Below are 14,310 nucleotides of genomic sequence, written 5' to 3'. Positions count from 1 at the left end.
TATTGGTACTCAAGTCAGATTCATTTTATGTTTTATGTGAGATGCAGTGACTACAGTTTATGTCATATTGTTGGGAAACTTGCAAAACATAATTTTAATGCTGAAAGTTATGTTTTCTGTTGGTTTTAAAGATGGAAAGGGAGGTTACTAGTGCTTGGGAAAGGTTACAGCATCAGCATGAATATTGTGCATTAATCTGTGCTTTGTCACACAACAGCTCCGAATCTAATTTTGTTTTATTTTAAGCAACGTTCATCTACGGAAAATTTAATATTGCAAAGTCCAGTGGATGTTTTGATCTTTGTAAATTTTGGGTATGTTGCTCTTGTGAATGCTTATCAATATCGGTCTTCCCTACAAGCCAAAATATGATTTCAGAGAAACTTTCCAGCACCCACCATGACGATGCTGTGCATTTAACAGAGAATCAGGGCCGAATGGATGTACCAGTATTTGCATGTATGTTTGCAGAATAATAACCTTTCATAGTTTGGATAGTTAGGTAAATCATTCCTGAAGTCCATATTATCTATCAACCATGGTGACAAATAAATCTCTGTTTTTTTCTCAAAATATCAAAAATAGTTTTGTGAAATTATTTACAAGACAGAAGTGAGTTCTCGCCCGGAAGTCAGCGTCAACACCGACTACAATCACGGCTCTTTCATTGATGAGGCAAATTTTGATGCGCTGCGCACTGAGGGAAGTGTCGTTAAAAACTGTTTGAATCTACAAGCAGTGGCAGACAGACAGAGATGGATCAGGATGAGCAGCGGGGAGAAATCACTGAGATGCAACAGTCACGGCTCCTGTGGTGTCACAGAAACCTCAGGGTCTCACTGGCGGATGTCTTAGTAAATATAATGTATGATATTACCACTTGGTGTACTTGTCAGAAATGAATGTGTATGTATCCTAAAAACAGTTGTATAAAACCCATGTTCACTTTTTTGTTATGTCTGATTCTAAGCTGCTGGTGTTAGGAACTGAGTCTCATGTTTTTCTAAAGTCAGTCTGAAAGAAAACAGACAAGGAAAAAGAATGGAAACAAGATTTTAGGATTTTTTTTAACATATAAAAATAAATCCATGGCAGCATGATTAGGGAGGTATGCCCCGTAGCATAAATGCTGTTGACTGAATCAAAGCATTTTGGTGTATAAGATAATTGGCATAACTTCCATAATCCATCAGCCAAGAGGAGACATTGCATAACTTGAATATTATATTTTCTATCCATCCAGTTTCAACAATCATTGATTTTTTTTTAAAAAAAGAAAACTTTACACTGTACATCACAAAGCTTATCCATTAGAACACAAATTCTAATTTCAACATAAGCCACTAGAATGGAAATTCTATCCAGCTACTGCCAGGAAATCAAACTGTAAAAGCTTATGTGGATGAAGCGGAAAGAAAGAATAAGCTTACATGTCTGGTTCAATAACTGCTCTGGCAAATGTCAAAATGCTAAGTTGTGTCAGTGCCTCGTCCCCCGTCCCTCCATCCCAGAAGTCCCAGCAGCTCTAGCTGTCCCCGCATCAGAGCAGATCAACATGGCTGCCTTGTAAACAAAGGGAGGAGGTAGGGTAAATGAAGGAGGGATGGAGGAGAGAGGGGATGACGGGTCACTGCAAAGCTTCACCTTCAAATTTCATCCTCTCTTATGTAGATTCTATGAAAATACAGGTGCACATGTACCACCCCTGTACAAACAAGCTCAAGATTTCAGTCGCCTCAAGGTGACCTCTCATCTCCAAAAACGCAGAGAGGGGGCTGTGCCATGAAACTACCTCACTCCTAAACAGCCGCCCACCTCCCTGCAGAAGAGAGAAGGCACCAGGTGTTTTTTGACACCAGCAAGAAGCCACCACACCTCATGCACTCTTTCATCTCTAACCTCGAGTTGATATAACAAAGACTCTTCAGTCATGTCAAAGAACACAATCAACTAGAAAACGCTTGTTCCTCATGACAGCATGTCAGTTTTTCCATGGCAGACACGCAAAAGTAAAGGCAAACCATCGATCACACACCTATACATAAATCTATTATAACCACTTCTCTTAAAGCAAAGCTTTGAAGACAAAGCATGACAGAAATGGATTTAAAATGTAACTCAACACAAATATTTATAAATCTAGTAAATCTTATGTAATTCTGTGGCAGTTATATACACCTTTAATAAGACATCAGAAGAGTCTGTACTTGTTATTGTGTTGAAGACTGAGCTCAGAAAACACCAGATGGTTCAGTGTTTTGTGTTTATTTTCATATAAATGAGTGTGCGTGTGCTCCCCTGGCTGAGACACAGACTTGAAATTGAATGAAATTCTTTAAAAGACTTGACTTGAAGGCATAAATAGGCATGTGGTATAAAAAGGGGAGCACTCTAAATATAGAATCTGTTGTGAATCAAACTTAAACTGATGCAGTATCAGTGAGGGCAGAGAAAGATGCCATCTTTCCCTAAAATGAGCTGGCATGATGAATAAAAAATAACAAAGCATGATACAAACAAAGAATTGTGGCAATAAAAAGTCAAAAATGAAAATGTTCGATTCAAACATGCACACAAGCATACAAACGTGAAGGCACGGACTTGCACGCACACTCGCCCGCACATACAACCATGCACACACACACACACACACACATGCACGCACGCACGCACAAACACACACACACACACACAACTAAAAAAAAGAAGAATGTGAGTCAAATAAATCCTGGAAAACCATAATACGTACATGTAATTTACCCAAAGTTCATAAAACGAAACGAAACAAAAGGGAGCGATCACACTGGATCAAAATGGAAAAGCATGCAGAAGTCCACTGCTCTACTGTAGCTTCACTCCTAGCAGACTATGAGAGAGAGAGAGAGGGAGAGAGAGAGAGATAGAGAGTGAGAGAGAGAGAGAGAGAGAGAGAGAGAGAAAGAGAGAGAGAGAGATGCCCCTGTCCTGAGCAGTTATAGCCACCTGGTCAGCCAGGAGTGTCTGACTCCCTACACCACAGGGCACAGGATGCTTCCTTCAGTGGCAAGTCTTCTTCTAACCCTCCATCTTTGTCCTGCAGTCCAAGGGGGAGGAGGAGGAGGAGGGGGTGGAAGAGGAGGAGGAGGAGAAGAAGGAGGAGGGTGGGTTGGATAGGAGAGATGGGCTGTGGTTGCCCATTCACTGTAGTCCGGTTCTGGATGCAGAACGAGGAAAACAAAGGTGTCCAGCTACTCTCAAGGCCTGGGATCTATGAAAGGTGTAGTAGATAAGGAGAAAGGGAAGAGGTATGTGTGCAGAAATGTGTGTATGTCAGTTGAGCGGGTTGAGGATGGACTGGGAGCTGAGAGTGTGTGTGTGTGGGGGGCGTGAAGGGTGAGGGGAGGGGGGTCAGACCGTCGATCTTCTTCCCCAGGCTTATAGGGCCTGTGTCTTGAGCTCGATGGGCTCTCCTCTGTTGTCCTGCTGGTTCTCCGCCTCTGGAGGCCGGTTGCCCTTCAGTGTGGCCAGCCTCTCGGAGAGGCCGCGCATACGTGGGAACAGCATGAAGTCGTACAGCAGAGCACCCATGGCACCACCAATCATGGGTCCCACCCAGTACACCTATCAGTGGCCAAAAGGTTGGAGAGGAGAAAACAAAAGGCAGAATGTGTTGTCGAGTTAAAATATGTCACTTATCCATGGTTTGAGTGATTTTGTGTGGCGGTGAAATGCAACACTCTGCATGATCTTCTTACCCAGTGGTTGACAAAATTCCTGACCAAGACAGCAGGGGCAAAGGACCTTGCTGGATTCATTCCTGCTCCAGTGTAGTACATCTAAGACAGAGACAGTAGATTGATGGCAAACCACTCATCACACAATGTTGCTTCTTGAGATTAGCGCTATTTATGAACTTGGTGAGTTGCTTTCAGAGTTCTACTGATTCATCTGCAGTAATCTGAGTTGGCCCTTACCCCAAGGAGGTGTCCCATGAGAACAGAAAAGCCGATGGCCAGAGCGGCAGAGCCAAGGCGTCCATTGCGCCTCTCATCTGTCACTGCAAAGATACAGACAACCAACTGCAGGGTGAGGAAGACCTCCATAGTGGTGGCCATGCCCAGGCTGATGCCAGGCTGCAGCTGAAGGAGGGAAGAGGAGCGGAAGATGGGATGGAAGAACAAAGAGGAATACATTTTGTGAGCACATTATATAACAACACACAACAGACATAGTTCTGAATTATCTTGTTAGAAGTCACGTTGTTTAACTGGCTTCATAAATGCAAGGAACTATCTCTACATTATGACATATTTAGATATTTCTCTTGAAATGACCCTTGGTCAGACCATTGGTTTTTAGATCTATATTGGCATTTTTCCAGAGAGAATTTTGAGATAAGAGATAAACTGCAATGAGTAATGTTTTCACTTAAAAATGTATGACAATCCTTTGCAATGACTGATGTATAACTGCAAAAACCTATAATTTGCACTGAAATTTGTCCGTTTAAAGAGTAAATAAAAAGCCTATGAATGTGTACACTAAGACAAGACCTACAACATATGAGTCATAGCCCTGCCTGTGTTTGCTAGTAATAAAAGTACTGGAATATGGCCATGGAGCACTGAGGCTGTTTAATGTTCAACAGGCAGGTAATCTTACCGTGTTAAGTGCCAGGTTGCCCCTCATGTTGCCAGGTGTGACTCCGTAGAGCACAGCAGCGCCCGCCATCGCTCCCAGGCACTGGGCGATGATGTAGAAGAAAGCACGGAACAGGGACATCTGGGAGCCGATCAGGTAGGCAAAGGTGACAGCCGGGTTGATGTGTCCTCCACTGATATGACCAATGGACTGGATGAAGGTGGCGGCCGCCAGCCCGAAGCAGAAAGCGACGTGGAGAACATTATGGGCCCCGCTGGTCCAGCGCAGGGCTGCCCCCAAACCAAAGAACACAAAGAACATGGTGCCATAGAACTCAGCAAACACTGCCCGCCAGAAGGACATGGACCGAAACTCCCACATGGTGGCCAAAGAGTCTCAAAGCAACCCTTAAGTAATGGAGGGATGAAAAGTGAGCAAAAAGACTCCAAAAAAACCCTGATCAACTAAAAGGAGATGTTGACTCTCCTCGACAATGACTAACACTGAGACCCTATAGTTTGGGAAACACAAAATACAGAATTAACTACAAAAACGAGACCCCAAACAGAAAGCGCCTCTCTAAAACTAAATGTAACAGCACGTAAACCGTTCAACATGTAACTCTCTAAGACTCGGCTCTGCCAACTGTCGAGAATCTGCAGTACTGTTGTCTGAATGCTGTGTTTTCAGTCAGAGAGAGCTCCTGAGTGGAGCAATGCGTCAGTCTCTCTGCATCTATGTGCCGACCCTGCTGGTGGTTAGTAGAAGAACATGGATAGACAAACGTTAAGCATGTCCTGCAGACATTCAGCCTCTATGCCAGAGCACGGGGAGCCCAGAGGCCTTTTTATAACACCCTAGGGCCAAGGCAGCCACACTGAGCCCAGGGGAGGGGCCAGTGCACAATACTACAAATCAAAACAAAATCACTTAACCCTTCTCTCACCCCGACCTCTCTCTGCTCACAGGAGAGACCCTGAACCTGAACTATCCCCCACTGTGACAGGTTGCAATAGTCTGGGAAGCTCAAAGATGATAAACCTGGGCTTTGAGGATTACTTCAACCGACTTATATGAGAGAAAGTTATCAAAGTAGTGTATTTAAGTGTTGGTTTAAGTGCTCTATTTAATATTTTACTTGAGGTGTAATTCCAGACATTCAGGGCAAGCAGTGAATTGAGCAAAAATACGCATGGTGTAGCACTTCTCTTCTGCCAGATCTGAGATGCTTTGAAGGAAGCGTTGAGGATTTAAGACGACTCTGAGAGGTTCATTTGGGGTCTCCCAGCTTTTCAGGGGTTCAGCTATTCTGCTTCTATTACTGGGAGCGAAAAAAGACAGAGTCCCTCCAGCAGCCGGTTTTAAGTGCTGATACACTGAAAGTAGTAGACAATCCCTTTCATAACACCACTGATGGTGAAAGGCCCAAAACAGAAACAGCCCTGAACTTGAAACCTCAAAACAGAAAAGCAGCGAGCATGGCAGAGCCTGAGGACTCATCAGATATTTGCTCAATTTCACAATAATTTTATTAACCGTTCTGCAGCATGGCATGTTTACTGGCACAGTATGAATGACTTAAAATTGGCCACACCTCAGTTTTTTTTCCATTACCTTCTTGTCATTGTTTTATTTCCACTGCATGATCAACAGTTCACATCCGCTCACATCAAAACCGAAACAGCGATCGCCACAATTCAAGCAATTTCTCCATTTCTCCATTTCTGTTCTGGATGGGTACAAATTGGTTTGTGGCAACAGAAGTGATTAGGCAGAGTTTTACATTGTGTGTGCTGGATGGGCTAGGAGGCTCAGGCCAGATAAAGCGGTGGAAAATCCATGGTTGGAGAGGAAGAGGGGGGACAGCAGGCCTGGCATTGAGCTTCTGCACTGGAGCATCACGCTGACCAGGGCAGCCAGAGGAACGACCGCAGCCCACTGAAAGGATTATGCTGTGCTCACCGCTTTTCTCCTTTCATGCATGGGAACAAAACGCTGGCAGCAACAGTTTCTGCTGCTTTCTATGATCTGTTTGTCTTGCCGGCACTGTTGAATCTATAAGAGTTCCCTTAACCACGGACCAGAGTGGCCATATGTCTTTGCCTCTCTTCTGTGGACACCGCAGAGCCCGCTATTGCACTGGAAAGTATCCGTAGAAAATGGAAATAGAGTCACTTTAAAATTGCAATGCCAAGTTTCAAAGCGCACATTCCACCTTGGAGTCCAGCTCATTCGAAATATTAAATGTGATCATATTTTTCTAATCACTTATGAGAGGTTGGATGTTACTTTTTTCCGCCTCACACTCTGATAAACGTAATCCAGCGGCACACGGCTTGTACCAGTCCTATCAAAACACATATGACAGATAATGATGGCTGTCACTGGCACAAACTAGAGGTAAAGCAGAGCAGATCTGATCCTGAGAGTTTACTAGTTGGCCAGTTGGTGCACCTCCATTGTGATGAGTATTATATCCCTCTCATGACTGCCCCCATCAGTGGTAAGCCACCTTTTGTGGGTTTAAGCCTGTTTTACAGGGCAGGGTGTTTAAAAGATGCTTGCATGGGTTTTTTCCTGTTCCCTTGGTCCAGACTGCTGACACGTACACAACATGCAGTCTCTAAACATCTCACATTGGAACAGAAATTCTAGCTTGCAATCACCACATAGTGGTAGAAACATTTAATACAGGACACAGCATACTGGTGAACCAGGAAGTGGAGAGCGGGGTGGGAGTGTTTTCAAGATCTTACATTTTCAGCCTGAACACATCCTCATACCTAAGAAAGTCATGAAGGGGTCAATAATCCAATGAGGAAAAAGCGATTTGTCATTTCAAGTGCCGTTTTGGAGCAACAGATCAAGTTGCGTTGTCATGCAATGAGCTGCAATCGGCCATCAGAGATAGTTTGCCAGTCTCAGTGCAGTGACCGTGCAGCTTCTTGTGCAGGATACTGTGTGGTCCTGTCAGTCTGCACTTTCAGGCTAGTTTTTAACACCAGATATCACGGGTTACAATTCAACAAACAGGAACAGAGAGTGTTTCTGATCTCACATAGATCCTTTGCAGGGGAAGTATATTGCTGAAAAAAATTCACATTAACACCCGAGCACGATAAAGAAGTGATTGCATTGCAGTGTTAAATGTCTTCTCCTTTTCTCCCTGCACTTTGGACAACAGAGATTACGTCCTGCTCAGAGGGGGAGGCGAGGGTGCAGAGCTGTGGAGCACTAGCACTACACAGTGGTCACAAAATGTTACTTCACATGCTCATGGGCATCAGCTGAATATTTACAGACTCACCTACTAGTAAATAATTATTTGTCCTTTACTTTAATTGTACCTTATTAACATTCATAGCTGCCAGGTTCAACGTTTGTGGTGCTTTGACGAGTGATACTTCAAAACTAAAACCATATCATCAGCTGATCTGAAACAGTTTATTAGAAATATGTAGTCAAAAAGTCCCACAACATTAGACAAACTCAAAAATAGGAAAGACATGTTGAATCAAACACAGAAGTTTGAAAAACACAGCTGTGGTGTATCTCCTAAACAAACATGTTTGTGACCCGCACTGTCAGCGAGAACAATTTGGAAATGTCTCGATAGACCACATAGGATTTCTGCACTCACCTCTGTATTCTTTTGGAAGATTTTTTTTTCTTTTTTTTTTGTAGCTACAATGTGCAAAAATGTTTTGTACACTGGCATAGGAAAACAAAAACACCCTTGCAAAAGGTGACTGCATGAGAATATTGTACCATAACTTTACTGTATCATAATCTGAACACAAGCTGTCAGTTGCACAGGCATATTCATTTATTTTAAATGCTGAAATATTCAAAAATCAATGAACTGTTTGTTAAATATTTGCAGATGTTGACATACATTGGAAAACCCATTTCAAGCTGAACTCCTTTATAAATTAACAAACAAAATAGAAGTGCAATTTACAATACAAACATTAAAGGGGAAATCTTTCATTAAAAAAAATGAATTTTTTTTTTTTTTTTTGGAAAATAGGCATTTTGAATGTTTTCATCTTCATTAGAAATCACAATGTTCAATACATAACCTGACATCGCAAAAAAAACAGAGGGAGAGAAGGTATAAGACATCAGCACATCCCATTAGTCATTTAAGTCAATGAACAATGACATTTTCGTTTAAACAGAATTGTCCATGCAGAATATAACAGCAAAGCACAGCACTGTATTGTCGCTAAGGATCTCTGTGCATGTCTGTATCCGACAGCCACTCTGCGCCTTGGAGGGGTTTGGCTTTGGAAACTTTGTAGAAAGAGGAGGTTTCTTTCCCAACACGGCTGCCAGTGCCAACTCTGTTCTAGTCTCTCTCTTCACCCAACCTGTGACTCACTTTGACTACTACTGAGGTGCCATCCCACAGTCATCTACTCAAGGTCTGGCATTTCTGCAGGAGAGCGGAGTAAAAGAGAAGTGTTAGAAAATGGAAGACAGCTCAAACACCTCATCTTTTTTTTTTTTTTTTTTCAGTAATAACATGTGATTGGCCACTGATCCACCACTATGATGGACAGACACTGACAGACAGACAGACACACACTGACAGAGAGACAGACAGAAAGCACTTTAAAGCAGAGATGTCAGAGATACGGGCCGCGGGACAAGTTCTGCCCACGAGCACGTCTCATCTGCCTCCCAACATGTTTTGGAGGGAAAGGGGAAAACAAACAAAGTTATTAAATCAATTAAAAAAAAAAAAAAAAAAGCATCAAATTATTAGCAACTGTGTGTAATAAACAAAATAAGATGTTTCTAAAAAATTAATGATCAATGATAAATTAAGCAGAATCTGTCAAAAGTGTAAGACCCCCCCCTCAGGCTATCTACTACAGCATCTTGCAAAGATGCTGTCAAAAAAGCAATAGGGTTAAAATGGAATATAAAAATTTGCAAGAAAGGTGGAAGAAAGTTATTTTCTTCAGGGAGGTAAATGGTAAAGCTGTATGCTGTATATCTGTTGCATTTCTTTCTGTCTTCTTTCTGTAATTCTACATTATGTGTTACTATAATGCAATTTCCCATTGACTGGTAGACTACAAACTGATTGATTTAAAAAAAAAAAAAAAAAAAAACATCAGGAAATAGTCTAAAATGTGTTGACTTGGGTCATATTGACATTATCCTGCCCCTGTGAGGTCTCTCTCATTTGAACGAATGGGCCCACTACCTTATATAAGTCTGACATCCCTGCTTTCAAGTAATAACAGGAAATACATAATAAATATGACTATAAAATTACAGAACAATACTTCTGGATTAGTGCTTACTTTCATCATCGCTGTCTGCAGACTCTTGCTATAAGAAAAGAGAGAAAAATATTATTTTCATATTATTTTATCTTTTGATGTTTATTTTATTGTCTGTAATAAGGTACATGAATTACATTATCAAAGATGTATGATCTCAAGAGTCATACCTCATCATCTGCACCATCTAAATCTGGTATATCGTCCCCTCCCATGCTGTTCATCATCTGTCGAGAAACACGGGACAAACACCAGCCCGTCAGCTGTGTGTGTGTGTGTGTGTGTGTGTGTGTGTGTGTGTGTGTGTGTGTGTGTGTATACGCCCTCACTTCTGGCTGACTTTTCACGTTCAGTGTGCCTGCTTACCTCTGAGAATTTGTCAAAACTTGACAAGTCATCGTCTGAGTCATCTTCCCAGTCTTTCCAATTATTGAAATCCACACTCAGCCAGTTGAACTGCAAGAACATGGATTACAGAATTAAAATAAGACATTTAAACTGTAATCGGCTTATTCCAGTTAATTTCACCCCGAGGTCTTCTGCATAGTCAAAATTGAAAAATTGTGAACAAGTCAAAATGTGTCGGGCTGTAGCATTATTATGTATATTAGGGCTGGGCAATGTGGAGAAAATCAAATATCATGATATTTTTGACCAAATGCCTTGATGCTGATATTGTGACGGGATTACAGGGGGTGCCTATTGGTGTTTTCATTAGATATTTAAACACAAGAGATTTTCTTATAAACAAACACCATTAATGTTTTGAAAATCATCTCTTTACTGAGTTGCAGCCTTTAAAACCGGGACAAGACAACACTTGTGTAAGATCATGACATTACAGCATCCAATATCCCAGACATCATCTAGTCTCACATCACGATCTCGACATATCGATATAATGCCCCGTAATATTGTATATGCCTTTTTCTAACTGGGTCTCTTAACTGGAGTTTACAAGTTAGGTTGTCAGTTTACATGGATACTAGACCTGGGCTTTGTTTTTTGTTTCTATTACCAAAGAGTAATACATTTTATTTTGTACAGAGGCAGCAATTTGCATACTCTGTTTTGTTTTATCAGTCAGGTTTTTCCAGACCACCAAGAATACTGAATTTCCCTAGCCAATCTATTTCTGTCCATCCTTTAATAACACTCATTGTAAAATTATCCATGCACACGTTAAAAACAGCAGTGCTACAGTCCCAACTGTAAAAAGCTCCAATAAAACATCAGTTCAGGGAGCCTGCAGAAGGAAACTTTGCCTAGTCTTTTTTTTATTACTGCATTGTTTTATTGCTTATTTGTGTTTACTTTCAGTGTGACACCAGTGTGTCCAATGGAAACTAATTGTGAACAAGACTAATACCTAAAGCTTTGCATTGCACTCATGGTAGATGTCTGAGTACTGGGCAGTTTTACACACCTCCATAACTTAAATATCCAATTACTGCTCACAGACAAGTTATTAACACGGATTAGTTTGCAGACTACATTACATCAATTTTACGTTTTTTTTTTTTTTTAAATATTTGCGACTACACTAGTCTGTTGAGTGACAGAACATAATGTGATGAGCTCTTAGTGCAGCACTAGAGTACAGTAACTCTATGTAAGTACCAGTGCACTGAGAGAAACGCCACAGGAGCGACAGTGAAACGCTGCAGACCTCTCCCCACAACATGCATGTACATACTCTGAAGAAAATGATGACATTTAAACATAGGAGCATGCTGTTGTATCACACTTAACTGCACTAGGTGAGCCTGTCTGCAAAGATTAATATCCAAGTAGTTTATGATGGGGTTATAACTGGTGTGTGTGTGTGTGTGTGTGTGTGAGAACAGAGACAGAACTGAACTGACTTCAGTGTCTGTGGACATTTTTTTTATTCATGGAACTGACCTTTGCCTTATCTTTGGTGAGCCGTGGCCACGGTTTCCCAGCCTCTGCTTTTCGTAAACAACACGACACAGACCTGTCAGTGCGTCTGTGTTTGGATTCCTGCACGAAAAAGATGGCGATGAAGTTAAACGGTTTGTGTGAATGTGGCTAACACACATACTGGCACTTCAACAACAGTTGAGGATGACAAACTTACTTTGGGGTCGATCTCTTCAAATAGGTCCAATACATTTTGGTGTTTGATCTTATCTGTCCCACCAACACAACTGTAAGATGCAAAGAAAGAAAAGATTATTTTCTTTAGTGTGACCTCAGTCTGGACCAAACAATCACTTCAGTTTCCAGTTCATATAAGAATCATCTGGCCAAGTAGCCTTAAGGATAATACACTTGCTTTAAAATACTAATAAGAGATTAACGATGAAAGTGAGACACTCGACTCTTACCTGAAAATGATTTTAGACTTGTCGAAATTTACTTGCACATCTTTGCTGTCTTCCACGCAGAACTCTATATAAACAAAGTCCCGTCTGTCATACCACTTAGCAGTTGCAAATTGCCTAGGAACAGAATGGCACAAGGAATATTCGTTCATTAGGAAAACCAACATCCAATCATACTTAACCCTAATGTCCAAGGTCATTTTTCTATTGAGATATATACAGTGTCCCACATGCTACTGTTACTTGGGCTGAAATGTGTTATTTCTTGACTACAGTGTCAAAAATGATGACAAATGCACATCACCAATGCACATTGTCTTAAAGTTGCTTCTTTAGTTTGATCAGCACCCAAAAAGAACCTGAAGGTATTAATTTTATAGTATGACTGGAGAAATTAAGCACCTTAGCATCTTAAAGAGACTGTAATTAGCAAATGATTTTTACTAGATTATATTTTTTGTTTACTGAACTTATACAGGATTTTTTTTGGCCACCCAGTAATAACTAATAACTGGACTAATAATTACAGCGCTAGAGGTAATTTCACATTTTGGTGAGCAGTGGTGGACAAAGTGCTGCATGAGGGGAAAAAATGGGGAAATGTGACAAATGAAGTGTGCAGCACATCTGTATGTTATAGGTGTGCTGCTGAGGCTGCCTCAGCTGCCCAATATAACCCATCCAGCTCATTCTAGTTTATTCTGACTCGCTGATCCACTGATTCAGAGTCAGAAATACTCTATTGCTCGTTAATATTAATACATTTTAATCTTTACTGCCTCGACAGCACTCAGTGTAATCTGAGAGGTAAGAGGTCGACAGTTTCATTTCAGAATTGTTCTCGAAATGTCACGTAAACGTTTCACGTGTTCATTCAGTCAGGAGCCACAGACCCTGACAGTGAGCTAAGTAATGCCTGTTTTACTTTGAACTAGCGAGTAAAATGTGTGAAACAAGACACCGCAAGTAGCACCGATTGTGTGTGTGTGAGTGTGTGAGTAGCTTAAGCTAGCTCAAGTCAAGTCCTCCATTCATACCCAATCATGACACCACGCTTTTTCAGACTGCTACCCCACTAGCCCTGTTGACATTAGCCTGTTAGCCACCTAGCTGCCGATAGCTCATGTGTAATAAGGCCCTGTGCATAGAAACAACCCTGGCGTCAGATCATCGGGCTTCCTGGCGTCACATGCTGGTAGTTAAAAGGAGAGTTAAGAGGCACAAATAAATAAAATGAGGTGCGAGAGGACGCGGCGGCTCCAGCGTGTAGGAAGCTGAAGCTAACTCATGTGCTAGGTGAGTTAGCCGGCTAGCTGCCCCCGTATGAATCGCGACCGCACGCCGCTCCCGCTACTTCCACTCCCGTTTAACAACCGAGAAGTCGCCCCGGGACTTACATCTTCTCTGTTTCTACCGCTTCAGCTCCCTGGTCGGACCACAGTGTGTGCGCTACTGCTGCCTACAGTACTTTCCTGCTAACAGCGGCGACAGAAAAAGCGAAACGGGAACATAAACAGCCTGATAACTGTGTCTCAAACGTACGGCGTCGCTCCAAGTCTCGCGTGTTTTCCCAGCTCTCCTGCGTGATGTGTGGCGTACCAACCCGCCAGGCACGAGCGTGGGCGCGCCGCGCACGGGACACCTAAAAAACGCAAAATTATAATTTAAATCTAATCTAATCTTAAAACAGATTTTTTTTTTTAAATGTTATGCATTTGATATGATGACCTTTCATCGACTGTTAGAATTGTGTTTTTGAAAATATTTAAAATTAAGCTCGCCCTATTTGTCTGTTTTTCCTCCAGTCATTACTATTATTATTATTATTTTTATTTTTTTTTTTTTACAAATATCCTCTATATATTCTCATTATCTGTTGTCTTGTGTCATTTTAAGTATGCATGTATTTTATAGGCTACTTGTGCCAGTTGAATGTATTTTGAAAAACTGCCTGAGAATTTCTCAATAAAGTTTATATTAAAAAAAAAAAAAAAAAAAAAAAAAAAGTGGGTGTGCACGGGTGCTTGGTGGAAACTGTTGAGGAT

At 41.5% G+C, this 14,310-nt stretch overlaps 2 protein-coding genes across 2 annotated transcripts; both read right to left on the bottom strand.

Annotated features, from left to right (window-relative positions):
• Positions 1-3,414: 3,414 nt before the first annotated feature.
• mipa (major intrinsic protein of lens fiber a) lies at positions 3,415-5,001 on the bottom strand. Its single transcript, XM_030056650.1, has 4 exons — positions 4,642-5,001; positions 3,954-4,118; positions 3,735-3,815; positions 3,415-3,600 (listed from the first exon to the last, which is right to left on the bottom strand). The coding sequence occupies exons 1-4, from the start codon at positions 4,999-5,001 to the stop codon at positions 3,415-3,417; spliced, it is 792 nt and encodes a 263-aa protein (XP_029912510.1).
• A 3,044-nt stretch (positions 5,002-8,045) lies between these two features.
• Positions 8,046-13,841, bottom strand: LOC115362644 (prostaglandin E synthase 3-like). Its single transcript, XM_030056653.1, has 8 exons — positions 13,663-13,841; positions 12,269-12,382; positions 12,019-12,088; positions 11,823-11,921; positions 10,284-10,373; positions 10,088-10,144; positions 9,939-9,966; positions 8,046-9,058 (listed from the first exon to the last, which is right to left on the bottom strand). Coding segments are annotated over exons 1-8 (480 nt in total). The 5' UTR covers positions 13,665-13,841; the 3' UTR covers positions 8,046-9,038.
• Between the last annotated feature and the right edge of the window lie 469 nt (positions 13,842-14,310).

The sequence above is a fragment of the Myripristis murdjan genome, chromosome 7 (assembly GCF_902150065.1).
Source record: "Myripristis murdjan chromosome 7, fMyrMur1.1, whole genome shotgun sequence".
Taxonomy (NCBI): Eukaryota; Metazoa; Chordata; class Actinopteri; order Holocentriformes; family Holocentridae; genus Myripristis; species Myripristis murdjan.
The sequence above is the reverse complement of the archived record's forward strand: the minus strand, read 5'-3'. Positions and strand labels throughout refer to the sequence as shown.